The sequence below is a fragment of the Medicago truncatula genome, chromosome 7, assembly GCF_003473485.1.
Source record: "Medicago truncatula cultivar Jemalong A17 chromosome 7, MtrunA17r5.0-ANR, whole genome shotgun sequence".
Taxonomy (NCBI): Eukaryota; Viridiplantae; Streptophyta; class Magnoliopsida; order Fabales; family Fabaceae; genus Medicago; species Medicago truncatula.
In genome coordinates this window covers 46,398,342-46,425,895 of record NC_053048.1, presented here as the reverse complement: position 1 = coordinate 46,425,895, position 27,554 = coordinate 46,398,342, and the positions used below count along the sequence as shown (strand labels likewise).

At 33.1% G+C, this 27,554-nt stretch overlaps 2 protein-coding genes across 2 annotated transcripts; both read left to right on the top strand.

Annotated features, from left to right (window-relative positions):
* The first annotated feature begins 5,467 nt into the window (after window positions 1–5,467).
* Window positions 5,468–12,567, top strand: LOC11445272 (pleiotropic drug resistance protein 1). The gene is made up of 23 exons (XM_039827358.1): window positions 5,468–6,022; window positions 6,144–6,264; window positions 6,366–6,448; window positions 6,542–6,626; window positions 6,752–6,911; window positions 7,014–7,090; window positions 7,191–7,244; window positions 7,326–7,416; window positions 7,509–7,810; window positions 7,892–8,173; window positions 8,267–8,583; window positions 8,709–8,869; window positions 8,978–9,081; window positions 9,172–9,328; window positions 9,414–9,556; window positions 9,646–9,978; window positions 10,403–10,693; window positions 10,787–10,870; window positions 10,971–11,104; window positions 11,253–11,480; window positions 11,580–11,751; window positions 11,846–12,100; window positions 12,213–12,567. The coding sequence occupies exons 1-23, from the start codon at window positions 5,667–5,669 to the stop codon at window positions 12,477–12,479; spliced, it is 4,257 nt and encodes a 1,418-aa protein (XP_039683292.1). The 5' UTR covers window positions 5,468–5,666; the 3' UTR covers window positions 12,480–12,567.
* A 2,404-nt stretch (window positions 12,568–14,971) lies between these two features.
* Window positions 14,972–23,398, top strand: LOC11440459 (pleiotropic drug resistance protein 1). The gene is made up of 24 exons (XM_003625353.4): window positions 14,972–15,582; window positions 15,687–15,807; window positions 15,912–16,000; window positions 16,090–16,174; window positions 16,292–16,451; window positions 16,811–16,887; window positions 16,996–17,049; window positions 17,142–17,232; window positions 17,316–17,617; window positions 17,725–18,006; window positions 18,273–18,589; window positions 19,001–19,161; window positions 19,260–19,363; window positions 19,561–19,717; window positions 19,801–19,926; window positions 20,053–20,210; window positions 20,454–20,789; window positions 21,017–21,307; window positions 21,390–21,473; window positions 21,580–21,713; window positions 21,792–22,019; window positions 22,098–22,269; window positions 22,376–22,630; window positions 22,895–23,398. The coding sequence occupies exons 1-24, from the start codon at window positions 15,272–15,274 to the stop codon at window positions 23,159–23,161; spliced, it is 4,362 nt and encodes a 1,453-aa protein (XP_003625401.2). The 5' UTR covers window positions 14,972–15,271; the 3' UTR covers window positions 23,162–23,398.
* Window positions 23,399–27,554: the final 4,156 nt, after the last annotated feature.

Here is a 27,554-nt window from a genome sequence, read left to right as displayed (position 1 = left end):
ACATGACACTATCTCAGTGGGAAGACATTTGTAATGCAGTGACCATAATGTTAAAAATAAAAAAGAATAAGACTAAAACTAACCGAGCAGGGCCCCTTTCCTAGGTGGAACAATTCTTGGCCAAGCTTTACATACCTCCATGCCAAACTCTGGATTACCAGGGGCCCTTTTCCCTGAGAACCGGAGGGTTAACACCGGAAAAAGAAAGAAAAAAAAGACTAAAAATGCATTTAAGTCTTTTTATTGTTGATTTCTCCTGCATCATAAAGATGCGCTAACGTTTTCATTTTCAACTCACATGCATTTCATTTCATCCCAGAGTTGGAATTAATCTTCCTACAATCGAAGTCCGATTTCAGCACTTGAAGATCGAAGCAGAAGTTCACGTAGGAAAAAGAGCTTTGCCTACCCTTACTAATTACGCTCTTGATTTGGTAGAGGTTAGTACTTAGTAATAATAACATATATCATTGATGGAGAAAATCTAATATACTAATTCCCTTTTCTTTTTTCGGGATTTCAAAGGTTCCACTGAACTATATACTAAGAAGAAGAAGAAGACAACATGTGAACATTCTCAAGGATGTTAGTGGAATATAATAAAGCCTGGCAGGTAACAATGATCATGTATTCCAAGCATATATGATATGTATCATTAGAAAGACAGGACTAAGGTCCCGTAAGTATAACTCAATTGGTAGGGTCCGGGGTTTGAATCCGGATTCCCCGCTTCTCCACACATAATATGTGTGAGTCTAGCCACTAAGCTAAAAAAAAGACAGGACCAAGAGAACCTTGGTGGAGATTGTAATGCATAAAATATATTATTTTCATTTGCTAATCTATATATCTCCAGGATGACATTGTTATTGGGTCCTCCAAGTTCTGGAAAAACAACACTCCTTTTGGCCTTGGCTGGAAAACTTGATCCCAAGCTAAAGGTTACTTAAGACAAATGAAAATATGTTATTATATTTTATTTTCTAATCTATATTTTCTATTTTCGATTTCTAGCTAGCTAACAATCTTTAATTCCATAGATTTCTACTTTAGAAGTAATAAAATTGATTTATTTTTGTTTCTTTTTAATAATTTTCTGACATTGGTTTTCAGAGGACCCCTGTATGGTGGAGATGGTTTTATTTGATAAATCCAGCAGCTTGGAGTTTAAACGGGTTGGTGACTTCACAGTTTGGAGATATAAAGGACAGTTTGGATTTTAACGGAAGAATTATTCCAATACAAGACTTTTTGCGAGATTACTTTGGTTTCAAGTATGAATTTTTGGGGATAGTTGCAGTTATAGTTGTTGGATTTACAATAGGTTTTGTATTGATCTTTGCTATATCCATCAAGACATCAAATTTTCAACGACGCTGAGTCTGGAATATTTGGCGTAGTATTAAATATTAGTATTTTATGTGTAATTATGAAAAGTTTCAATTTGCAACTCAAAAAAATAAACCAGATGTGGATTAATATCATGCTTTAGTGTTACAAATGTTTCTTCTCTGTGTTTATCCATGTGGTGTTGTTAGGGGTACAAGTTAATTGCTGATATAGTGAATGATTTTAAGGATCAATAGCTAAGACAGGAGTGCTAACTTCTTACAGAGATGTTTATTGAGTTTTAAAATGTACGAGGTCTTAAGATCCCTAAAAGGACAAGGAGTGTTTGTCTCTACCATGTTTGTGGTAAGATCCACAGGCACCATTGTTTATGAGCATCGGCGAATTATTCGGCCGATGATAAATAGACACTAGCTGGACTCCGGTCCCCTTTTAGCCGATCTGCCAAAGGTATAAGGAATAGTTAGCAATGGCTTGGTTCACACTTGTAAATGTCGGTTTCTTCCATGTTAGTCATTGCTTGTTTGGCCCACACAAGCCGGAGCTGACCGTGCTCCCATCCTCAACCGCATCTCCACTGAAATTGTCAAGGACGGTAAGCACATAATCCTGTTGCGAAAATAGATCAGAAAACAACACTGGTTGTAACAATTGCTACTCACAATTCTGCCAGTCAATTAAAATTTAGAATTCAAAAGAGATATGAAGCATCGACACAGACATGACACTGGTAGTGATTTAAGAAAATGACATTATTGAATATAGTCATGTGTGTCGGTGTTGGACATGGACACGTGTCAGAAACACGCCTTTGATTAGAAGTGTCGGTGATATGGAGGTAATTACATTGAACTATGTCATTTTTTAGAATTATTATCAGTTTCGATGTGTCAGTGCCTTTATATATGCCTATATCCGTGTCCGTGCTTCATAGCAAAAGAGCATTCACTATTGCACATATTTCAGTTCAAGAGAAAATGAAGGAAATAAAAGATAATAATGATAAAGTTTGCTTTCTTTGATGGTGGTTATCAAATTAAACAAAATAAGAGGCAGTTTTAATCTGCCACAAAGCAAGAACTCGGCAAAAATTAAAGTTTAAAGCACATCAATTTGGTGATTTGTCTTCAATGGCATTCTTTATCTATTGATATGTCACATTTTGAGTTTTCTAAATTTTTTGGTGCATTGCTTAAATTTAACATTAAGAAATATGAAGCAAGAAATGGAATGTTCTGAGCATGGAAGGAAAACTTCCCAAAAAAATTAGAGATTATAATAACCATAGAGCAAGACAATCAACATATAATTTTATATATACATGTTAGCTCAGTGATAAGAGTTTAGTCTTATCTAACTAACTCGAGTCAATCAGCTCCGGTAACCCTGTTTTCCAGTGACCTTTTTGCCATGGAAGCAAAGGTCGATGGATGAAAGAAGGAAAAAAGAACAAAGAGGAGTTAATATGAAATGGGTTGAAGGAGGTGAAAGTTTGAAAAGACAAATTTTTTTATGTGAATGTTTTGAAATATGTTGAAGGGGTCCGTATTAAAGAACATTCTTCATCTTATGCTATTCTCGTGCGTTCTATTTTTTTTACAAAAATGTCCCGTAAAAAGTTTCTTGATTTTTTTTCTTCTAATTTTATGGGGAATTTTTTAAGCAATATGATCAAGTAGCCCAAAAACCGGATTTTTGACGAAGAATAACTAACAATGACCTAAAACAGAAGAATGAGAGTTATGAAGATTAATAGTCTTTAAATTGGTTATTCATGTTACAAACAAACTTATAATTTGTGTGCTGATACAGTTCGGATTATATAATCTGAATTATTTCTCCCTTGAAAAAGGGTGTTTATGGGGTGTTTGAATTCTATAATCCGAAAATAGCAAGTAACGCGTCTTATTTTTTAAGGTTTTCGGATTATAAAATTCAAATTTGTGAAAAACTCATTTTTTTTATCCCATAATAAAGAAAAAACTCAGTTCGAATTCTAAAATCCGTAAATCACATGGGTATTTTCGTAAAAAAAAAAACATAGAGCATGCGAGAAGGTGTTAGGGTTGGAAAAATAATAGTTTTATTTTAATAATGTATGTATGGTGAAACCGAAGAGAATGTAAATATAATCTCTCTAATATAAAGGATGATGCTAACTGATGTCCATGGACACTAGTTTAGCAATTAAAACTACGTTTGAAAATGGAAGGATAGCTCCTCGAAGCAAAGTTTGAAAAGAAGTAAATATCTTCAAATTTAGTGATTAGTCAAAAATTGAGAGAATGTTAGTTATGAATGATACTAATGTATTTATCTGGCGTTGTCCGGGTTAGATATATTCAAGAAGATAAAAAATTACACAAATATAATAAAATATATCATATTATAATAAAATATATCCGCAAATAAAATTTATCACGAATTGAAATATGATGAATATCATAATAAATTACACAAATATAATAAAATATATCATATTATAAATACTCGTAAATTTATAGATGCACATACAGATAAAATTAATTGGATTTAGTAAAAATATTAACACATAAATAATAAAATTAACTTTTAGAAATTTGTGTTATTTCTGTTGCGATATTTCTGTTACATCAAATATTAGGAATTCAATGAAAAAGTTAAATAAAATATTTAATAGATAAGATCAAAAGTTTGTTGAGATATTTATGCCAAATCAAATATTGGTTTTCAAAAATGAAAAAATAATAAAAATATTGCGAATATACGTGGAAGTGACACGTGGCATAAAAAAACATTACTTTATATATATACTATTGATTTATGCTAGAAAACTATAGTTCCCCGCATAATTATTATTGAGACAATTATATACTTTCTAATTTTTAATATTTCTCTGTTTAAAAAAAAAAAAAAAAATCTCATAATCTCAAGACTAATACTCATATTAATTTATATACAAGACGGAGCTTAAAAGGTAATTTATCCATGGTATAAAGAGAGTTATCTAATGTTGCATAAGTCTTAACTCAACTGGTTAAAATGTCAAAATTGTTAGGCCAGACGTATCGGGGTTCGAATCCCAGTACCTCCACTTTATGTGTGTGATTTTATGATGGTTTTGCCATCTCTTCTATCAACCAAAAAAAAAAAGAGTTATCTTGTAGCTTTAAGTATTTCCTTGTAGAGGTAGATCCTCTCCATTCTTTTCCACATGCTATTCATACGTATGATTCAAATCTTAAGATAATATGGTAGGAACTATTTTTCTTTTTTTGGTACGGGAAATCTTTTTCTTTTACTAGAAGGCAATAATTCTATCCTCATAAGCTTATATCAGGACAATGTATAATATATGCAAGGTCCAGAACCCCGACCACCACCAAAAAAAGAGGCGAAAATTGTCGTTATGTTTTTGAGGAAAATATCTTGTTTTTTATATAAAAATAAAATATGTTTTATTTTGGGTTAATAGGTCTTTACCCCCTGTAATATAGGTCATTTCCGGTTTTCCTCCTGTAAATTTTTTATTTTGATTCACCCCTGTAAAATATTTTTGTTTTGATTTACAGAGGAGTAAAGACCTATTAACCCTTTTATTTTTTACTTTTTTTTAGAAGGAATGTTTTATTTTTTACTAGAAGGCAACGAATCTTGTAATATATATACGCGATAGGTAAAATTTAATTTTGATCTAATAATCTGATACGATACTGTAGTTTTAAGATTAGCATTAATTAAGTTAAGTAAAAAAAGATTGGCATTAATTAAGTTAAGTAAAAAAAGATTACCATTAAGTTAGTGGCTTAAGGGGACGTACGTATCTCAAAAATATTTTCATAATCTTCAGTCTTCATGATGGAAGATTCTTTGGTCAAAAATATTTTCATAATCTTCAGTATTCATGATAAAAGATTCTTTAGTCAAAAAAAATATGAAAGATTTTTGAGTCAAAAAAGAAATGAAGAACGATTGCTTTTTGACCTAAATTTAACTACAATAAAACAAAATAAAAGTCTAAATATGCTAAACTTTTGAAGAAACATGGTTCAAATAACAATAACAAGTCATTAATTAACCAGTATTAAATTTACAATGTATGTATATCTGTTTAAAAAGCTAAAATGTAAAGAAAATCAACAAAATCAAGAAAAAAAACAAAAAAAGAAACAACACAAAAGATGAATCTTACATACATGCTAAAAACTTTTAACTACATCTAGAAGATGTGAACATCCTATTTATATATACATATGATCTTATATGTACATCACACAAACTTGTGTTACTGAGCATTCAGTTAGAAAGGAAATTGTTATTGTTTTCAAGAATTGGAAATGGAGAGTAGTATTGAAAGTGAGGGAAGATTCAAAGGAAGCATTAAGAGGACTTTAAGCAGGTTTGAAAGTTCATCACTTAGGATGAGCAGTGGTATGGATAATGTCTTCCCTAACTCTGTTAATAGGGAGGAGAATGACGATGAAGAGGCTTTGAAATGGGCTGCAATTCAGAGGCTTCCGACTGTTGCACGCTTGAGGAGAGGTTTGTTGACTACCTCTAAAGGACAGGTTTGTGAAATTGATGTATACAATCTTGGGCAGCAAGAAAGGAGATACCTGATAGATAGACTGGTGAGAATTGCAGATGTTGACAATGAGAAATTGTTATTGAAGCTCAGGGATCGCATTCATAGGTGACGTTTCCACTCTCTAAATATTGCTAACACTAATATTGTTATTGTTGTTTTCTCCTACATCATAAAGATTGCACTAATGTTTCCACTTTCACCTTGCATGTATTTTATGACATCTCAGAGTTGGAATTAATCTTCCTACAATCGAAGTCCGATTTGAGCACTTGAATATCGAGGCAGAAGTTCACGTAGGAAAAAGAGCTTTGCCTACCCTCACTAATTACGTTCTTGATATGGTAGAGGTGAGTAATAATAACATTGAACACCAACAGTTTATAGCATATATCATTGATGGAGAAACTCTAATATACTAATTCCCTTTTCTTTTTTCTGGATTTCAAAGGCTCCATTGAACTATATACTAAGAAGAAGAAGACAGCATGTGAATATTCTAAAGGATATTAGTGGAATAATAAAGCCTGGCAGGTAACAATGAACATGATAAGCATCATTAGAGAACCTTGGTGAAGATTCTAATATATGTAATATATTTTCATTTCCTAATCTATTTATCTCCAGGATGACATTGCTATTGGGGCCCCCAAGTTCTGGAAAAACAACGCTCCTTCTGGCCTTGGCTGGAAAACTTGATCCCAAGCTAAAGGTTAATTAAGACAAATTAAAACATGTTATTTAACTGTTAAACTTAATTATGAATATTTTTGTATGTGCTTCATATTTTCCATTTTGAATTTATAGCTAGCTAAAAATCTTTAATTTAATAATCAGTTCACTGGGAAGGTGACTTACAACGGTCATGAGATGAATGAGTTTGTACCTCAAAGAACTGCTGCTTATGTCAGTCAAAACGATCTTCACATTGGAGAATTGACAGTTAGAGAAACTTTGGAATTCTCAGCAAGATTCCAAGGTGTTGGACCTAGATGTGGTTAGTGCACGGCATTGCATCTTTTGCTAAATGTTCCATCTCAATGGAAAATATCTCAGCGTGATTACAAATTTAATGGAAAATATCTATGGTAAAATGCAGATATGCTAGAAGAGATATCTAGAAGAGAAAAGGAGAGAAACATTATCCCAGATCCAGATATTGATGTGTTTATGAAAGTAAGAGACGGTGCAATATCTTTTTCTTTTCCTATTTTCCATTACAAATAGAATAGCTAATAACACAGTGGATGAACTTTTGACATGAAAATATGCATAGGCTATTTCAACTGAAGGCAAGAAAGCAAATCTTGTAATAGATTATATATTAAAGGTAAAAATTCGTACACTAAGCCTTCTTTGATCTTCGTTAAGTAACAATTAAATTTATAGTTTATTGGCTTTGTATGTTCAGATTTTGGGACTAGAGACCTGTGCAGATACTGTGGTGGGAAATGCAATGTTAAGAGGTATCTCTGGAGGACAAAGGAAACGGGTTACGACAGGTAAAACAAACATAATTTCAGTATTGAGGTACACATCATGATTCACGATAACAAAGTGACAATGAGAAAATCTTATGAACCTATTAATACAGGGGAGATGCTAGTGGGAACAGCTAAGGCTCTTTTCATGGATGAAATATCTACTGGTTTGGATAGCTCAACAACTTTTCAAGTTGTGAAATCAATGAAGCAGTATGTCCACCTGCTCAATGGAACTGCTGTGATCTCACTCTTGCAGCCACCACCAGAGACTTATGATCTTTTTGACGACATTATTCTACTCTCTGAGGGGCACATTGTGTACCAGGGTCCTTGTGAACACGTGCTTGAATTTTTTGCTTCATTAGGTTTCAAGTGTCCTGAAAGAAAATCAGTGGCAGACTTTTTACAAGAAGTAAGTGGAAATTTAACTTCTTTCTACAATCTATATGGACGAGTGAATTTTAACTATTTAATTTTGCCCATTATGCTTTAGGTGACATCAATGAAAGATCAACAACAATATTGGGTAGAAAGAGATAAGCCTTATAGATTTGTGACTCCTAAAGCGTTTGCAGAGGTATTTGAGTCATTTCATGTTGGGAGAAGCCTTGGTAATGAACTTGTTACTCAATTTGACAAGTCTAAAAGCCATCCAGCTGCTTTGACGACCAACAAGTATGGAATTGGAAAACGGGAATTGTTCAAAGCTTGCTTATCAAGAGAACTTTTACTCATGAAGCGCAATTCAACTTTATACAAATTCAAACTTTGCCAAGTAGGTTTAACAATTTGAACATTATAGTATTTAACTTTATGTATAAACTATGTACTTGCTACTCCGTTACTAATGCATTTCTCCTTCTTTAAGATTGCATTCATGGCTATTGTTACCATGACCGTTTTTCTCCGAACTGAGATGCACCACAATTCAGTGCTTGATGGGGGCATTTATGCCGGTGCATTGTTTTTTGGAAATTTAGTGCTTATGTTTAATGGATTTGCTGAACTTTCAATGACCGTTGTGAGGCTTCCCGTGTTTTACAAGCAAAGAGACCTTCTCTTCTACCCTTCTTGGGCATATGGTCTTCCTTCATGGATCCTTAAAATCCCTGTAACGTTTGCTGAAGCAGCTGTTTGGACATTCCTCACCTATTATGTCATCGGTTATGATCCTGAAGTTGGAAGGTAAAAAAGAAATTTTCAATATGTATTCAGCAAAACTTGTCAAGTATTCCTCAACTCAGATTGACTTTGACAATTCCAGATTATGTTTCTTTTTAACAATACAATTCCTGATTATGTTAATGCAGATTACTTAGACAATTCCTTCTTCTTGTGCTTATCAACCAAATGGGCACTTCATTATTCCGATTACTTGGAGCAGTTGGTAGAGAAATGACAATGGCTACATCACTTGGGTCAATTCTATTGACCTTTCTCATTGCCATGGGTGGCATGGCCCTCTCGAAAGGTACTACACTTCATAGATTGAAGTAGTCAAAGTTAATGTTTCTCCTATATATTATTGTTAGAATTTAGAGTAACAATACCTTCCCACTTTTTTGCTTTTTGGTTTCAGATAATATTACAAAAGGGTGGATATGGGGCTTCTGGATATCACCTGTAATGTATGCACAGAATGGCTTAGTGAATAACGAGTTCCTAGGAAAGACATGGAGACATGTATGCTTTGCACTATACTACATCTACATTTTCTATATCTGATAAATATAGTATGAACTCTGATAACTGGTTAAATATTTTCTTTTGAAGGTTCTTCCTAACTCAACTAAACCGCTAGGAGTTGATGTTTTGGAATCTCGTGGGTTCTTTACACAGTCATACTGGTATTGGATATGTTTTGCGGCATTGCTCGGATATACATTACTGTTCAACTTGGGTTACATTCTTGCTCTAACTTACTTCAATCGTGAGTTTCTTTACATTAATTAGATTTTTTTTTTGTAAGAAAATGAGCCTTAAGTATGAATTAATATTGCAAACTGATTCTGCAGAAATTGAGAAGCATCAGGCTGTGAAATCAGAGCAATCTCAAAGCAATGAGGAGAATGGTGGAAGAAAAGGAGGAATGGTTCTTCCTTTTGAACAACATTCTATAACCTTTGATGAAGTAACATATTCTGTCGACATGCCTCCGGTAATATACATTCAAATGAAAAGGCTCACATTCCAATCAGTTCTTAATTTCTAAATAAGTTTTATTAAATCCTTGTCCTAAACTTGAAGGAAATGAGGATTCAGGGTGTCCTTGAAGATAAGTTGGTTCTTTTGAACGGTGTCAGCGGAGCTTTTAGGCCAGGTGTTCTCACTGCACTTATGGGTGTCACTGGTGCTGGCAAAACAACTTTGATGGATGTACTTGCTGGTAGGAAAAGTGGGGGATATATTAGTGGGAACATCACAGTTTCCGGGCATCCCAAAAAGCAAGAAACCTTTGCAAGAATTTCCGGATACTGTGAGCAAAATGATATACACTCTCCTCATATTACGGTCTATGAGTCTTTGCTCTATTCAGCATGGCTCCGGTTGCCAGCGGAAATCAATACAGAAACTAGGAAGGTTGGCATTTGAATATCATGTTGTTTATGATTTTCTATATACATAACATGTCAATACCCACGCCCATATTTCTACCTACAAAATGTTCATGTAAACACATGTATTATTTTTGTGCAGCTAAGTGTCACATGTGACTTTCCTGCCATATTGATTAATGTTTTCATTGTTTATGCATCATTTTAAACGCACACTCGCTTGACTTTCATGTTAAGTTCTCATATGTTTTTAAGTATGATACAGTTGTTGTTAACCTGATTCACCAGATTATTTTTAAGTTGCCTATATAGACACACGACATGGATGATGAGCTAGTAATTTTTCTAAATTGTTTGATGTTGTATTCAAATAGTTATGCACACATTATTTTGCAAGTACATTATTTTGTTGGAAGCAAGAATAGTTTGGAGCTGACCAATGGTTACAGATGTTTGTTGAGGAAGTCATGGAGCTAGTGGAGTTGAACCCATTGAGGGATGCATATGTTGGTCTCCCAGGTATTAACGGTCTATCAACTGAGCAGCGTAAAAGATTGACTATTGCAGTTGAACTGGTGTGTAATCCTTCTATCATATTCATGGATGAGCCAACTTCTGGGTTAGATGCAAGAGCTGCAGCTATTGTTATGAGAGCAGTTAGGAACATAGTGGACACTGGAAGAACAATTGTGTGTACCATTCACCAGCCCAGCATTGATATCTTTGAATCTTTCGATGAGGTAAACAAAAAGAGCTAAAATTCATAACAATTTAATGTTAGTTTGTTTTCTTCTTGTCGAAAGATTTTGATCTTTATTTTCAATGAAATTAAGCTTTTCTTAATGAGACGAGGAGGACAAGAGATATATGTGGGGCCACTTGGACGTCATTCTTCACATTTAATTAAATACTTCGAGGTAAAAATATTCTGAAAGTTTTCGAATTGAAGTGTATGTTTTACATCTCTAATCTACTGTAGCATGAAATTTACCTTTGTGCACATTATTTTTTATAAAGGGAATACAAGGTGTCAGTAAGCTTAAAGATGGCTACAATCCAGCAACTTGGATGTTGGAAGTTACTAGCTCAGCAAAAGAAATGGAAATGGAGATTAATTTTGCTGAGGTGTACAAAAGCTCAGAATTGTACAGGTATTTTATGTTTTGTGAAGTATTGAACTTGAAAACAAAAAGCTAGATAGCAAATAAATAAATGCAAAAGGCACGAAACAATTTTTGCTATGAATTGTTATATATCCACAGGTTATTTAAGTAGAAACTTATGTGACATTTGTTATAGGAGAAACAAAGCTCTTATTGAAGATTTGAGCACTACATCTCATGGTTCAAAGAGCCTTTATTTTCCTTCGAAGTATTCGAGGTCCTTTTTTATCCAATGTATGGCTTGTTTATGGAAACAACATTGGTCTTACTGGCGCAATCCGTTGTACAATTCAATAAGGTTTATCTTCACAATCGTTGTCGCCGTGTTGCTTGGGAGCATTTACTGGAAAGTTGCCTCCAAAATGTAATAAGAATCAACTTGAAATTACTAGGAGTTGTATATGGCTTTCAAAGTTTTGCTTCTAATTAATCTAACGCGAATTTACATATGAATTGCTTGCAGTGAAAACCAACAAGATTTCTTTAATTCCATGGGGTTTTTGTATACTGCTACTTTGATTATTGGTGTCAGGAATTGTAATTCAGTGCAACCACTGATAGGTATAGAGAGAGTAGTCTTTTATAGGGAAAGGGCTGCTGGAATGTATTCGGCATTGGCATATGCTGTTTCTCAGGCAAGCATTGAATTAATCTATATTTTACGTGGTCCCATGTATGTAAACAAATTTGTGTCTACATTTTCTAATCTTCAACTTTTCTTTCATGTAGGCTCTAATTGAAATCCCTTATAATCTTGTCCAAGCCGTGGTTTATGGGATTCTAGTTTATGCAATGATTGGTTATGAGTGGAGCGTCACTAAATTTGTTTGGTACATCTTTTTCATGTTTTTCACCTTCCTTTACTATACATACTTTGGCATGATGACAATAGCCTTGACCCCAAACCTAGCTATGGCTTCTATACTCACCAGTGCGTTCAATTCATTGTTCAATCTCTTCTCGGGATTCTTAATCCCCCAAACAGTAAGTTTTAGCTTCCTTTGATGTTAACTCCACAAATTTCTACTTTAGAAATAATAAATTGATTTTTTTTTTTTTTGTTTCTTTATAATAATTTTCTGGCATGGGCTTGCAGAGGATCCCTGTATGGTGGAGATGGTTTTATTGGATAAATCCAGCAGCTTGGAGTCTAAACGGGTTGGTGACTTCGCAATTTGGAGATATAACGGATAGTTTGGATTTCAATGGAAGAATTGTTCCAATACAAGACTTTTTGCGCGATTACTTTGGTTTCAAGTATGAGTTTTTGGGGATTGTTGCAGTTATAGTTGTTGGATTTACAATAGGTTTTGTATTGGTCTTTGCTTTATCCATCAAGACATTAAATTTTCAACGACGCTAGAGTCTGGAATATTTTAGTGTAGTATTAACTATTGGTATTTTATGTGTAATAATGAAAAGTTTCAATTTGCAACTCAAGAATAAACCAGATGTGGATTAATACCATGGTTTAGTGTTACAAATGTTTCTTCTCTTTATGGTTTTAAGCATCAATAGCTAAGACAGGAGTGCTATAACTGTTTACAGAGATATTTATTGACTTTTAAATTGTATGAAGTCTTAAGACCCCTAAGACAACAAGTAGTATTTTCAAAGTGATTAATCTCTAAGATTGTCTCTGCCATGTTTGTGGTAATAACCGCAGACCACAGGTACCATTGTATATGAACATCAACCAATTATCCGGCAGATGCTAACTAGACATTAGCTGAATTCTGGTCCACGCTAGTCCGTGTTGGTTTGTCCCGTGCTACTCATTGTTTGTTTGTTCCACGCTAGAAAATAGTGGTGGCCAAGCAGGAATTCGTCTTGCCAACGCTTAACAAATAACAAGACACTGCAGAAATACAAGAAAGTATATGAAGTGTGAACTTACCAACAATGATTCCCACCAAAATAGGAATTGAGCTTGCCAAAAAAGCAAATATACCCTGGAATCAAAAACACATACATACCATGGATATAAGTTTCACACAAAACAAAAACACACCATTACTAAAATTGCAGCATTAATGTTCCAAGAAAACAAATTATAAATTAAAGAATGAAATCGAGAAACGAAAGAAATTTGAGTGGCAAGATAAGGTCAGTAGTGTATTACCTACCCTTGGGATGTTAACCATAGTGTGAACAACATTAATTTTTAATCACTCTACAAAAAATACTCCTGAATTCATTCACTTTCTCCTATCATCATCTCATCTCATCACTCATAATCTATTTCGTTTATACTAAAAAAGAACGCTAGCCGTCAGTCACACCTAAACAATCATTCCTCATCGCCGTTGGGATCGTCCATCTCTTGTTAGTTTTTTATGTTAGTTATACAAAGTAGATTGAAAAACAAAGAACATGGAAAATAAAGTTATATGAAATACTTGAGTTGTTGTAAGCATGAAATACAAATTTGTAAAAATATGATTATTTTTTTCAATTGTACTTTCAAATAAACTGATCAACCGAACTGATCCAAACCAAACAAAACTGATTAGTTTGGTTCAGTTTCTTTTTTAAAAAACAGTAAAAACTGAACCAAACCAAACTGATGAAGATTTCATTTGTTCGGACATTTTTTTGACAAAAAACCAATCCAAACCGAACAGTTACACCCCTCTAAGCGATTATTTAATCCCTATTTTAAATCCACGGTAAATTAATCAAATTATGATGACCAAAATAAAATAAAAAAATGAGTCAACTATTAAAAGTATATTTTAAAAGGAAAAATTTGTCTCGCTTTTTGTTTCCTTTCGCAAGGGTCAACAACTTCCAGCCATAGACCCATCCTCATCTTGTACAAAATTTATCTAAACTTCTCTTTGTCTTATGCTTTTGTTTTGTTGATGAAAACAAAATGAAAGGAATCAAAATGAGTAGAAAAAGACAAATTTCATTCAAACTTAACTAAACCATATATATTAAAAATAATAGTTAATTGTATAATCTCAAAAAATGCTTCTATTATATAATGGCGTGCGTATTGCTTCTTTTTTTAGTAATAAATGGCATGTGATTAGCTAATGCTTTTAGAAAGCGAATGTAATTCCTGCTTATGACATTGGGTTTGACCATGGTTAACTTTTTTTTTTCTTCTGAAGAATTGACCATGATTAACTTGTTGATCGTTTTTATATAGATTTAATTTATATGCATCTATAAATATATTTTACATTGTGAACTAATCACAACTTTTAGATCAATTGGAGTGTGTGATTTTTACCTTAACCACCTAGTTGTGATGGACTGACTTCAAATTACACTGTGCATAAAAAAACATCACCTCTTCTTAATTTTATTTTTTCATAAAAAACTGCAAGAAACAAAATCTTGATTTTCTTTTTTCATATTCCTTAGGTAGTTAGGTACTGCATTGCTTTCCCACAGCATCATGCAGTAGAGAAAGATAATAATTAAAACTCATGCTTAACATTTAAAAATAGAATAGACGTGATTTGCTGAATGAAACATATTTCTAGAAAACCAACCATTGAATTGGAGGCACCCAATTTATTTATTTTAGTTATTATTATAACTGCATTTATACCATTTTTTTAATATAAATAAAAAGACTATTAGACTTTGTACCATATAAACTCACAGAAACAGCATCTAAGAAAGTCAACTTAACTGATTACGTATTTTGTATGGTATTTTAAACTTCTCAAGACAAAATCAATGATGTTAGTTAAGCTATTATTTATCCAAAAACTGATACAATATTACTACTATTATAATGTTATAGCACTGTGCTGATTCATGTTTATTTGAGGTTGTTTTACCTTAAAGTAAATAACAAAAAATTTAATAAATATTTATACTACAATGTGGAACTGGGATGTTCATGGCCACCTTGCCTCAAACTGTATGGTATGAAACATTAATATTAGCTATGTCACTCCAATTTAAACGTCATGGAAAATGAAATTAAAATCCCCGTGTAACATGTTGTTACTTCCTCTCTTTCTATATTATATATATATACCTCAACATTGAAAAAAGGAAAAGGGTCATTTTGACTGCAGAAAAAAAACACCAACAGAAATAAACTGAAGCAAAGTTAGCAAATAGCTAACGATTTTAACTGAGGTATTATAATTGATAAAACGTTTTCTTGTTATTGCTGTGGTGGTGAGGATGGAGGGTGGAGGTAGTTTCAGGATTAGTAGTTCATCAATTTGGAGGAGCAGTGATGCAGCTGAGATTTTTTCAAATTCTTTTCACCAAGAAGATGATGAAGAAGCTCTTAAGTGGGCTGCAATTCAGAATCTTCCTACTTTTGCGCGTTTGAGGAAAGGTTTGCTCACTTCACTTCAAGGGGAAGCCGTTGAGATTGATATTGAGAAGCTTGGGCTGCAAGAAAGAAAAGATTTGCTTGAAAGACTTGTTAGACTTGCTGAAGAGGACAATGAGAAGTTTCTGCTCAAACTTAAGGATCGAATGGACAGGTTCAGATTTTAAAAAACTGTCCTTGTGGTTTTAAAAGAAGTGCTTTTGAAATACACTGATTTCTTTGCTTACCGTTCCTTTTTTGTTCATTGGATAATGTCAGAGTTGGAGTTGATCTTCCTACAATAGAAGTTCGATTCGAACACCTGAATATCGAAGCAGAAGCTCGTGTAGGAAGCAGATCTTTGCCTACCTTCACTAACTTCATGGTTAATATAGTAGAGGTAAATAATCAACTATCATAAATAGTACTAGCTATGTGATGTTTTGTTGAAGGGGATTCTAACTAAACATTTTGGTTTCTTACTTTTACATTTTAATTTTAAAGGGCCTATTGAACTCTCTTCATGTACTTCCAAGTAGAAAACAACATCTAAATATTCTCAGGGATGTTAGTGGAATATTAAAGCCTTCAAGGTATCAAAACAAATAATGTTATTTTTATTGATTTCTCTTTCTAGGACTTCTTGAACTAATATAAGATGTTTCAAGTTGGTTCTTTTCAGAATGACGTTGCTTTTAGGTCCTCCAAGTTCTGGAAAAACCACACTCCTATTGGCTTTGGCCGGAAAACTTGATCCAAAATTGAAGGTTAGAACATTTAAAAGAAGATAAACATGCCTCTTATCTATGTTTTCATATTTCATCTTTAGTTTTCAAGCTTAGATCTATAGCTAAAATCCTAATATAGTGTGAATTTGTGATCAGTTTTCTGGAAGGGTAACTTATAATGGTCATGAGATGAGTGAGTTTGTCCCCCAACGAACTGCTGCATATGTGGATCAAAATGATCTTCACATTGGAGAAATGACAGTAAGAGAAACCTTGGCCTTCTCAGCACGAGTCCAAGGAGTTGGACCTCGTTATGGTTAGTCAGTCTACAAGTATTAAGGCTTTGTTTGGATATAAACAACTTAACTAATCGCTTATGACATGAACGATTATTATTGTAAAAATCAAACATAACCACTTATCATATAAGTGCTCATATATCAGCTATTTCAATAACAAAAGTTATAAAAAAAAGTCAAAAATTTTCATTTAAGTTGTTTTCATAAGGTATTCTGACAAGCTTACAGAAATAAGCCGAAAACAACTTATGGACATGTCATAAGTTATTTCCATAAACTATATCAATCCATCTCACAAATACTTATGACATGTCAATCCAAACAGACCCTAAATTATAAAATTTTGACAACTCGTAATATTGTTGAGATTCTGCAGACTTGCTAGCAGAATTGTCCAGAAGAGAAAAAGATGCAAATATCAAGCCTGATCCAGATATTGATGTGTACATGAAGGTAATATAGAGGTTCTTTTAATACTTAGTGAATCTTAGACTTATTTTCCACTCAAATAGAACTGACTGATAATGAAGTGGCTGTCATTTTTATTCATAATGCTCACAGGCTGTAGCAACTGAAGGCCAGAAGGCAAATTTGATAACAGATTATATCCTAAGGGTAAAGTAATTTATACTTTCAAAATGATATCTATAACATCACCGTGACTGCATTGTTTTAAAGTCTCTTCTTTCTTTTCTCTACATTTGAAGGTTTTGGGGCTAGAGATATGTGCTGATACTATTGTAGGAAATGCAATGTTACGAGGTATCTCTGGTGGACAAAAGAAACGCCTTACAACAGGTAAAACAAATCTGATTTGAATATTAACAGACATTGTGATTGATCACCTCAATAAATTGATTATTATGAATCTATAAATGTAGGAGAAATGTTGGTTGGACCCACTAAAGCTCTATTCATGGACGAAATATCTACTGGTTTGGATAGCTCAACAACTTTTCAAATTGTGAATTCAATGAGGCAAGATGTCCACATTCTCAATGGAACCGCCATTATCTCACTCCTGCAGCCACCACCAGAGACTTACAATCTTTTTGACGACGTTATTCTACTCTCTGATAGTCGCATTATATACCAAGGTCCCCGGGAACACGTACTTGAATTTTTTGAATCAATCGGTTTTAAATGTCCAGATAGGAAAGGAGTGGCAGATTTCTTGCAAGAAGTGAGTGTCATTGTGTCTTCTCTCATTTTTTCTAAAAGTTTTTATAATTTATACTATGTAATAGTAAATTCAATTTTATCTATAAAAATTGTTATATGTTATTATAGGTGACATCAAGGAAAGACCAAGAGCAGTATTGGGATCACAAAGATCAGCCTTATAGATTTGTCACAGCTGAAGAGTTTTCTGAGGCATTTCAATCATTTCATGTTGGCAGAAGACTTGGTGATGAACTTGGTACTGAATTTGACAAGTCTAAGAGCCACCCAGCTGCTTTGACAACCAAGAAATATGGAGTGGGAAAATGGGAACTGTATAAAGCTTGCTCATCAAGAGAATATTTACTTATGAAACGCAATGCATTTGTCTACATCTTCAAGCTTTGCCAAGTAAGTTTGGAAATTTTACATTTTGATTTAAACATTTTGTTCCGACCTCAAGTCGGTTGTATTGCTTTTCTAAGGTATTATCCGCTTTGGGCACTGTGTAATCCCTCACAGTTTTGCCTTTAGTTAAAAGGTGCCTCAGTGGGCTGAGCCATTATCCCCAAGCAATGTTGGACTTTTTTGGTGTATGGAACACATCATATATCATATAATGCAATGTATGCGTGCATTATTCATATCCATTACTGATGACTACCCTCTCCTTTTAGCTAGCTGTAATGGCAATGATCGCCATGACCCTCTTCCTCCGGACTGAAATGCACAGAGATTCAGTGACTCATGGAGGTATATATGTAGGTGCATTGTTCTATGGCGTTGTTGTGATCATGTTCAATGGAATGGCTGAACTTTCAATGGTAGTTTCAAGACTTCCTGTTTTCTACAAGCAAAGGGGATACCTATTTTTCCCTGCATGGGCATATGCTCTTCCTGGATGGATCCTAAAAATTCCTTTGATTTTTGCGGAAGTGGCTGTTTGGGTGTTCCTTACCTACTATGTCATTGGTTTTGATCCATATATTGAAAGGTAAGAGTGATATGTTTTTATAAGTCCTAAGTGTAACAGTGAATTGTGTCCTGTTTGGGTAAACAGTTTAATTAAGCACTTATAACATAAGTGCTTATCAAATAAATGATTATGTTTAAACTATTTCTATAATGAACGATTAAATAAAAGTCAAACCATTTTCATATAATTTATCTTTGAGAGCTTATCAGAATAAGCTGAAAACAACTTATGGACATGTGATAAAATGTTTCCATAAGCTCTTCTAAACTGTCTCGCAGATGTTTATGCCAATAGCTGAGCTAAACTTAAACAAGAAAATCCAAACAATCCCTTGATCCTTTTTGGTTTTTTCCCCTCATACCATTGTATATTCTTATATCCTACCAAACAAATAATGATATCCATTTGCATTTCTACTTCCTGATGCAGATTTTTCAGACAATATCTTATTCTTGTACTAGTACACCAGATGGCTACTGCATTATTCAGATTCATTGCAGCAGTAGGGAGGGACATGACAGTGGCTCTAACATTTGGATCATTTGCAATTGCCATCCTTTTCGCTATGAGTGGTTTTGTCCTATCAAAAGGTATTATTATGGATACAACAAATAAATAATCACAGTGTTTGTCTCACTACGTTCTATACTAAGAGTTCTCCTCTCTTTTCTTTTCTTTATGATCATAGACAGTATAAAAAATGGGTGGATATGGGGATTCTGGATATCACCTATGATGTATGGACAAAATGCCATGGTAAATAATGAGTTCCTTGGGAATAAATGGAAACATGTAAGTTTTTTTACTTTTTATATATTCATTTTCTGTGACTTCCTTATCATATAAATAATCCGATGTACCACCAAGGTCTAGTGAGTGGTTGGCACGAAATACATGCGATTATTGGAAATCCCTGAGTATTGAGTTTGATCCTACGCAAACAAGAAAATTCAAACAATCAAATGTCTTGATATATTTTCTTATGAAAGGTTCTGCCTAACTCAACTGAGCCGCTAGGAGTTGAAGTTTTGAAATCTCGCGGATTCTTCACTGAGTCATACTGGTACTGGATAGGTGTTGGTGCTTTGATTGGATATACATTACTTTTCAATTTTGGCTATATGCTTGCCCTCACTTTCCTGAATCGTGAGTGTCTTCACCTTAGATGTATAATAAAACAGATGAGACTACGGTTCATGTACTGATAATCTACAAAATTGATCATGCAGCTCTTGGGAAGCATCAAACTGTTATACCAGATGATTCTCAAAGCAGTGAAAAAATTGGTGGTAGCAGGGAAAGAAGTAATGTATTGAGATTCATAAAGGATGGCTTTTCACAGATCACAAATAAAGGTACTTTCATCTCATAACTACTGAAAATGTAGTGATTTAGTAATATCTAGATGAGATATAGTCTATTACATAGTTGATTTTCAATTCACATAACACCTTATGGATAACATTGGAGCTACTTCACAGTGAGAAACGGTGAAAGTAGAAGTGGAAGCATCTCTCCTATTAGACAAGAAATAGTTGCCTCAGAAACAAATCATAGCAGGAAAAGGGGAATGGTTCTTCCTTTTGAACCACATTCTATAACCTTTGATGAAGTTACATATTCCGTAGACATGCCACAGGTAATGTAGAAACCAAATGAATGAAAATTTAAATTTTGATACACTGAAGTGTAAAAAAATTTACATTGCAAATCACATTCAATCATATGTGTCACTTTAGAAGTAGGTATAATTAAAGTCAAACGGTTCTAATTTGATTGACAGTATAAAAATCTTTACACGGACAGTGACAAAAGACCATATTGAACTTTCAAAGCATTATTGTGAAGTATAAATTATCAAATACTTGTACTGAACTTGCAGGAAATGCGAAGAAACCTAGGTGTTGTTGAGGATAAGTTGGTTCTTTTGAAGGGTGTAAGTGGAGCTTTCAGACCTGGTGTTCTCACTGCTCTAATGGGTGTGACCGGTGCTGGCAAAACAACTCTGATGGATGTGCTTTCTGGTAGGAAAACCGGAGGATATATTGGTGGGAACATCACAATTTCCGGCTTTCCAAAGAAGCAAGAAACCTTTGCAAGAATTTCTGGGTACTGTGAGCAAAATGATATCCACTCTCCTTATGTTACTGTCTATGAATCTTTGCTCTATTCAGCATGGCTCCGGTTGTCCCCAGACATCAATGCTGAAACTAGAAAGGTTAGTTTCTCAATTACTTGAAATTTTGACATGAATCAGCCACTTTAATCACACTGCATTCATGTACCTGTGTTATTTATTTACCATTCATTTTTTTAAACAAGTTTATTTACTACTCATTGGAATTATTATGTCATGTGAAAACATCAGAATAAAAAATATAGGGGTGATAAATACTTGCATGTTTTATCAATGTTACCAAGTTTGAAACTAATTAATGGTTGCAGATGTTCGTTGAGGAAGTCATGGAACTTGTGGAACTGAAACCACTGCAAAACGCATTAGTAGGACTGCCTGGTGTTAATGGTCTCTCGACGGAGCAGCGCAAACGGTTGACAATTGCAGTTGAGTTGGTAGCTAATCCTTCAATAATATTCATGGATGAACCAACTTCTGGGCTAGATGCAAGGGCTGCAGCTATTGTGATGAGAACAGTTAGGAACACAGTAAACACTGGAAGAACAGTTGTTTGTACTATCCACCAGCCTAGCATTGATATATTTGAATCTTTTGATGAGGTGATAGGGGAAAAATCAGGAAATTTTTTGTTTGTTCTCTTCCATTGCAATGTCTGTAATATTTTTCTCATGTGAAATGCAGCTTTTGCTACTTAAGCAAGGAGGGCAAGAGATATATGTGGGGCCACTTGGACATAATTCTTCCAATTTAATCAATTACTTTGAGGTAGGTAGAAAATAGATATAGATATCCAATTAAAAGTAATCATTATTATGTTTCAAATTGTTATCTTTTGTTAACATTTCGATAAGTACACACTTTTGTCTTGAAGGGGATCCATGGTGTTAGCAAGATTAAAGACGGTTATAATCCAGCAACATGGATGTTGGAAGTCACAACTTCATCAAAAGAAAGGGAATTGGGGATTGATTTTGCAGAGGTGTACCAAAATTCAGAGTTATACAGGTATTTTCACTTGTATGAAATCAAATCAAATCAAATCAAACTATAGAATCAGAAAATAATCTACTATAACTGTTTTAGGAGAAACAAAGCACTTATCAAAGAATTGAGTACTCCAGCACCTTGTTCGAAAGATCTTTATTTTGCTTCACAGTACTCGAGATCCTTTTGGACACAATGCATGGCTTGCTTATGGAAACAACATTGGTCTTATTGGCGCAATCCTGAATATAATGCCATTAGATTTCTGTACTCAACCGCAGTTGCTGTTTTGTTTGGAAGCATGTTTTGGGACCTTGGCTCCAAAATGTAAGATCAAATTGGAAAACTATAAATTTAATGGCTTCAAACTCTCGAGTTTGTAATATTTCGTATCAATTTTTTCAGTGAAAAGGAACAAGATCTTTTTAATGCCATGGGGTCCATGTATTCTGCTGTGATCGTAATTGGCATCAAGAATGCTAATTCAGTGCAGCCAGTGGTTGCTGTCGAAAGAACGGTCTTTTATAGAGAAAGAGCAGCCGGAATGTATTCAGCTTTTCCATATGCTTTTGCTCAGGCAAGTATCTAAAAAAATTTATAAAATATTGATTTTGGTACCATCATAGATGTCTTTATTATCTTATAGAACATAACAAAAAACAGTAAATTATCTTGCATTGCAGGTTGTAATTGAGCTCCCATATGTTTTTGTACAAGCTGTAGTCTATGGCATTATAGTGTATGCTATGATTGGTTTTGAATGGTCTGTGGTTAAATTTCTTTGGTGCCTATTCTTCTTGTTTTGCACCTTCCTCTACTTCACCTACTATGGCTTGATGTCAGTGGCCATGACCCCAAACAATCACATATCCATTATAGTTTCATCTGCATTCTACTCAATATGGAATCTCTTCTCAGGATTCATAGTCCCAAGACCAGTAAGTTTTGATTTCCTCAAACGCTTAATGCATTTTAATTTCATGTCTTTAAGGTATCATCTTAGTAGTGAGAGTACAACTTTGTAATCTCAAGGGATAGTCGGAAACGATTATCAACCAGTAATTAGTGTCACTTTAATAATGGTTTCCCCTTTCCCATTTCTTTTATTTTTAAAGTTCATGCTTTTTTAAGCATATTGATAGTGATATATATATCACTAATTTATAGTTCATTTTTTTTTTCTCGGTGGCTTTGGCTAACAGAATATTCCAGTGTGGTGGAGATGGTACAGTTGGGCAAATCCAATAGCGTGGAGTTTGTATGGATTGGTGGTTTCACAATATGGAGATGAAAAGCACAACATTGAAACCAGTGATGGAAGACAAACAGTAGAAGGTTTTCTGAAAAACTACTTTGATTTCAAGCATGATTTTCTAGGAGTGGTTGCTCTTGTTAATGTTGCATTTCCAATAGGTTTTGCTTTGGTCTTTGCCATATCAATCAAGATGTTTAATTTCCAAAGGCGCTAAGAACATTCAATTTCTTTTCCATCTCAAGATGAAAAACCCAACAACAATGATTGTATTTTTTTTATTTACCAATTAAATACTGTATCGTGCTAGTGATTAGATAGTAAGTTAAATATGTAATTTATTTGTCCCGTAATTACAACTCAGTTGGAGCTTGGGTTCGAACATATGAGATTCTCCACTTATATATCACATTTCTAACTATTCAATAACAACAGTTAAATTTCGGCAGTGTCATTTCAATCTGTGAACTACAACATTGCACTCGAACTCACTACAATCAACATTAATAAACCAATTTCTAACTAACTTCATCACTAACAATGCAAAATACAAACAAATTTTCATTGAGACATTTTACCAAACACCTAGAGTGCAACTTTCAATCAATATAAAATATAACAATTTGTAAACCCTAAACTACCAGATTGGACTCTAAACAACATCTAAACTGCAATGCATAACTTAATTCATCACTAACAATCCTAAAAACTATCATGCAAACCAAATTTCTAATAACCTAAAAATGTAAAATTTCTCCAAAAATACCAAACAAAATTTAAACCAAAAAAAGGCAATGCAAACACTTACTTGATTTTGTGGGAGAAATTGACTTGAAATGGTGCAAGAATGAAGAAAATCGTACTTGAAGGGGGGAAAATCGCACTTGTGATGTTTTGAAATGGTTTGAAAGTGAATAGTTATGTTTACGAGTTTTTGTTCTATAATAGTAGAGCTATCGAAACGGGCCGGCCCTAGCGGGCTTCGGGCTTTAGCGGGCCGGGTCAAAAAGCCCGGTTGACAAAACGGGCTTGAAATATACTACCCGAGCCTGGCCCGTATTAAAAATTATATTTTTTTTTATTTTTAAAAAATACTATAAAACACTACTATAATTTTTTTATAAATAATATTTTTAATATGTTTAAATAATGTCTAGCACAAAAGTAAATTGTAAACATTTTCGTACAAACGTCGTAAACTAAAACGACGAGAAAAATGATTTTAATTAAATTAAATATGTTATGGTTATAGATATTTATATATTCGATCTCTAACACTATAAATAACGAAATGAATAAATATAATTTTATATTACATTTATATTTGTGTTAATTTATTGAATTTTCACTTTTGTTTTTTATTTGATAATCAACTAAGTAAATAATTATTTGAAAAATATATATAATTTATAGATTTTTTTTTTGTTATGCGGGCGAACGGGCTACCCGCGGCCCATTCGGGCTAGCCCTAACGGGTACCGAGCTTTTAAGGGCCGGGCTAAAAAGCCCTATTAAAATTCGGGCTCAATATTTTAGGCCCAAGCCCTATATTTATTCGGGCTAAACGGGCCGGCCCGTTTTGACAGCTCTATATAACAGCAAGCATCATGAGTTAAATCGCAATGGGTTACAACATGCATAAGTTAACTCAGGCTAGAAGTACCGAGTGTGACTTAACTCACAGAGAGGTACTTTCGTCAATTCAGTTGCGAGTGGGTGTTTTTTGTTGTGAGAAGAGCAATTTTCCTTATCTATCGAAGATGTTAAAATAAAATAAAATGCCGTTTGAAAGCTACGAACCGAACCGTTTTAGAATATTTTTTTAGCCAGAAAAACATGTCTCATTTATTGGAGTCTTGCAACTTTTGATTGATCGGCACAATATTTTTTGTGTTATTCTTTTTAATCGGCCCAATATTTTTTCATAAAAATTATTTGATTATTACATTTTCCACCCTATCAGTTTCTCTCGCACGTCATATTCAGATTTTAAAATTCGAAATATTTCACCGTGTTTTTGAAGGATTTTATGGGATGTTTATGAGTTCGAATTCTATAATTCGAATTATATAAGATGAGCGAGAAACTTATATGACTCGTAATTGCACACCCAAGGATATCGAGTTTAAAAAAAAACTCTTTTTTACCAAAAATAGAGTCCTACTATAGATAAGAATAGTATTAATTAGTTATGTGAATGGTGAGTCACTTGAAATATATATATATATATATATGAAGGGAAAAAAAAATATTTGTTAAGAGATATAAAACTTAAAACAAGAGAAATGTCTAGTCAGTTTGAAAGAATTGATTTTCGTGGCTTTGTACGGGGAATACCTGTTTACAAAAAAAGTCATTGAAAGATTTTATTTTTGATGGCTAATGCTGTTTGTTACGAAAATCAATTCAACGAAAAGTAGGAACTGCACTAATTTAAAGCTGTAATTACCAATCTAGCCATCAGCCATCTAGTATATTATCGTATTGCCCTTGTATTGCAAGTGTTTTCCTACTGTCGTATAATTCCGTTAAAAACTTTTTTTGCTATATAACAATGTTCAATACATAAGCCTGCAAATATGACCATCTTTAATGTCTGGAATAAGCATGTCACGAGATCTATTAACGTTGATGATACTAAAGTTCATTGGTGTAATTTTTTTCAATCATGTCTAGTACATTATAGATTTCTCTATTGCAAGAATTAAACTTTTTTAACATGGATGAATTAAATATGAATTTTATATTTTTTTACTAAAAATTTGTATTTAATTTATATCCTGTTAAAAAAATCTAATTTGTTGGAAGATATTCTTATAACATTCTAGAGATTTTTGCAAAATTGTAAAAAAAAAAAAAAAAAAATCTACAAAAACTCATTCAAATTATGATGGGTGCATATGTTATGATTTAAAAGCGGGGACAACGAGTGTAGATGGTAAAAAAAAATTGGGAAACTATAAGTTGAAGAAAATTTTTAGGGTGCTAACTAAAAAAATTAAAATATTTATAAGGAGCAAAAATATTTTTTGAAGAAGCCAAAAAAGAGATATATATATATATATATATATATATATATATATATATGAGAACTTCTACAGTACACTTATAAAATGAGGTGTACCGGTCCTTCTACTTCTTAATTTTATAAATGAACGATCATTTCATATTTTATAGAACAACATTTCATAAGAAAAAACATCATTTAATTGTTTATAAGAATCATAGTAACTTTTTTTACAATTATCGTAAAAAATAATGAATGTTCTCAATTATGAGTGATAAAAATTTTAAAAAATAAAAAATTATTTCGTTGACACTTTTGATGAATAAAATTTAGTTATTATAATTATAAATGATAAAAAAAAAATATTTTTCTTCAAAAAAACAATTCATTTAACTATGAATTTAAAGAATGGGTGTACCGGTACACTTAAATATAGTGGGTGTACCATAGAATTTGCCTATATATATATATTAAACTGAAAACAGGCACTCTCCCCAGAACAAGGTGTACCGAAAAAGAAGGCTAAATATCTTTAACCCTAAATTTAATTTATATGCAGGTGTAAATATATATTTTATATTGTCAACTAATCAAAACTTTTAGATCAATTGGAGATTTGGAAAGATTCTATTTAACCTCAAACAGTTATTTATTTTTGAAAGAGACTTTTTTAACCTTTATCTTAGAATCCACCACTAATTCTATGAACAGCTTTTTTTCACAGCTCTATTAATAGCCACAAATCGATAGATTATAGCTATATTAATTGCCAGATAACGATAGAAAGAGCAAGATGGAAACTAGTACAATTGAAGAACAAGAAGCAAAGCAATGGCGTTACGTCAAATGCTTATAAGAAAAAGAAAAAACGTGTGAAGTTTTAAGCTAGTGGACAGTTGTAAAAAGCGTAAAAAAATAATAAAATTAAAAAAAAAAAAAAACAAGGTTAAAAATAGAATAAAGTAGAAAGAATTATAAATTTTAAGCTCGAAAGCTACTTAAAATAATATCTAAAAAAAACTATAAGCATGTAAGAAAAGTTTGGTTCTACCAAAAACAAAAACAAAAATGTTTGGTACCAAACATATCACACTTTGATTCAACAAGTTTTCGAACTAATTCAACAAATTATAAGTTAACTTATTGACGTAATGGAAAAAACACAGCCTAATTCTCAAATGAACACTCAAACATCCAATTCTTTCACACATATATAGTTGGAGAATCAAACTCTGGATAGAAAAATTCAACTCTCATAACACCATTTTAGTCGTATAAGTTACGGGGTCGGCCTTAGCCCAAGGCAATAGAGGATAGGGCTTTAGATTTCTATTTTTCTTGGTATTTAAGGTCTCAACTAAATTTAAGTTATAATGATAATGATATGTATTATTTTTATCAACTGAATTCAGTTCACGGGGATTCTATATATTTTTCTATGTACCGTTGATAATTGTATGTAGAAAGATATTTATCAATTTTGACTTTTACCATGATCAAATACTTTTGGCCAATAAGTCCTTGTTGTATAATATTGTTCCTTCCTTGATATGCAGGGGTCAGTATTCGAACCCTGGATTCAGGGCCGTCTTAACAATCTAAT

Excerpts from the sequence above, each read along its gene's own strand:
- LOC11445272 (XM_039827358.1), top strand. The coding sequence starts at position 5,667 with ATGGAGAGTAGTATTGAAAGTGAGGGAAGATTCAAAGGAAGCATTAAG. Across the intron at positions 6,449-6,541 it reads GGAATAATAAAGCCTGGCAG|GATGACATTGCTATTGGGGC; the intron begins GTAACAATGAAC and ends ATTTATCTCCAG. Across the intron at positions 10,871-10,970 it reads ATTTAATTAAATACTTCGAG|GGAATACAAGGTGTCAGTAA; the intron begins GTAAAAATATTC and ends TTTTTTATAAAG.
- LOC11440459 (XM_003625353.4), top strand. The coding sequence starts at position 15,272 with ATGGAGGGTGGAGGTAGTTTCAGGATTAGTAGTTCATCAATTTGGAGG. Across the intron at positions 16,888-16,995 it reads ATATTGATGTGTACATGAAG|GCTGTAGCAACTGAAGGCCA; the intron begins GTAATATAGAGG and ends TAATGCTCACAG. Across the intron at positions 17,233-17,315 it reads AAAGAAACGCCTTACAACAG|GAGAAATGTTGGTTGGACCC; the intron begins GTAAAACAAATC and ends CTATAAATGTAG.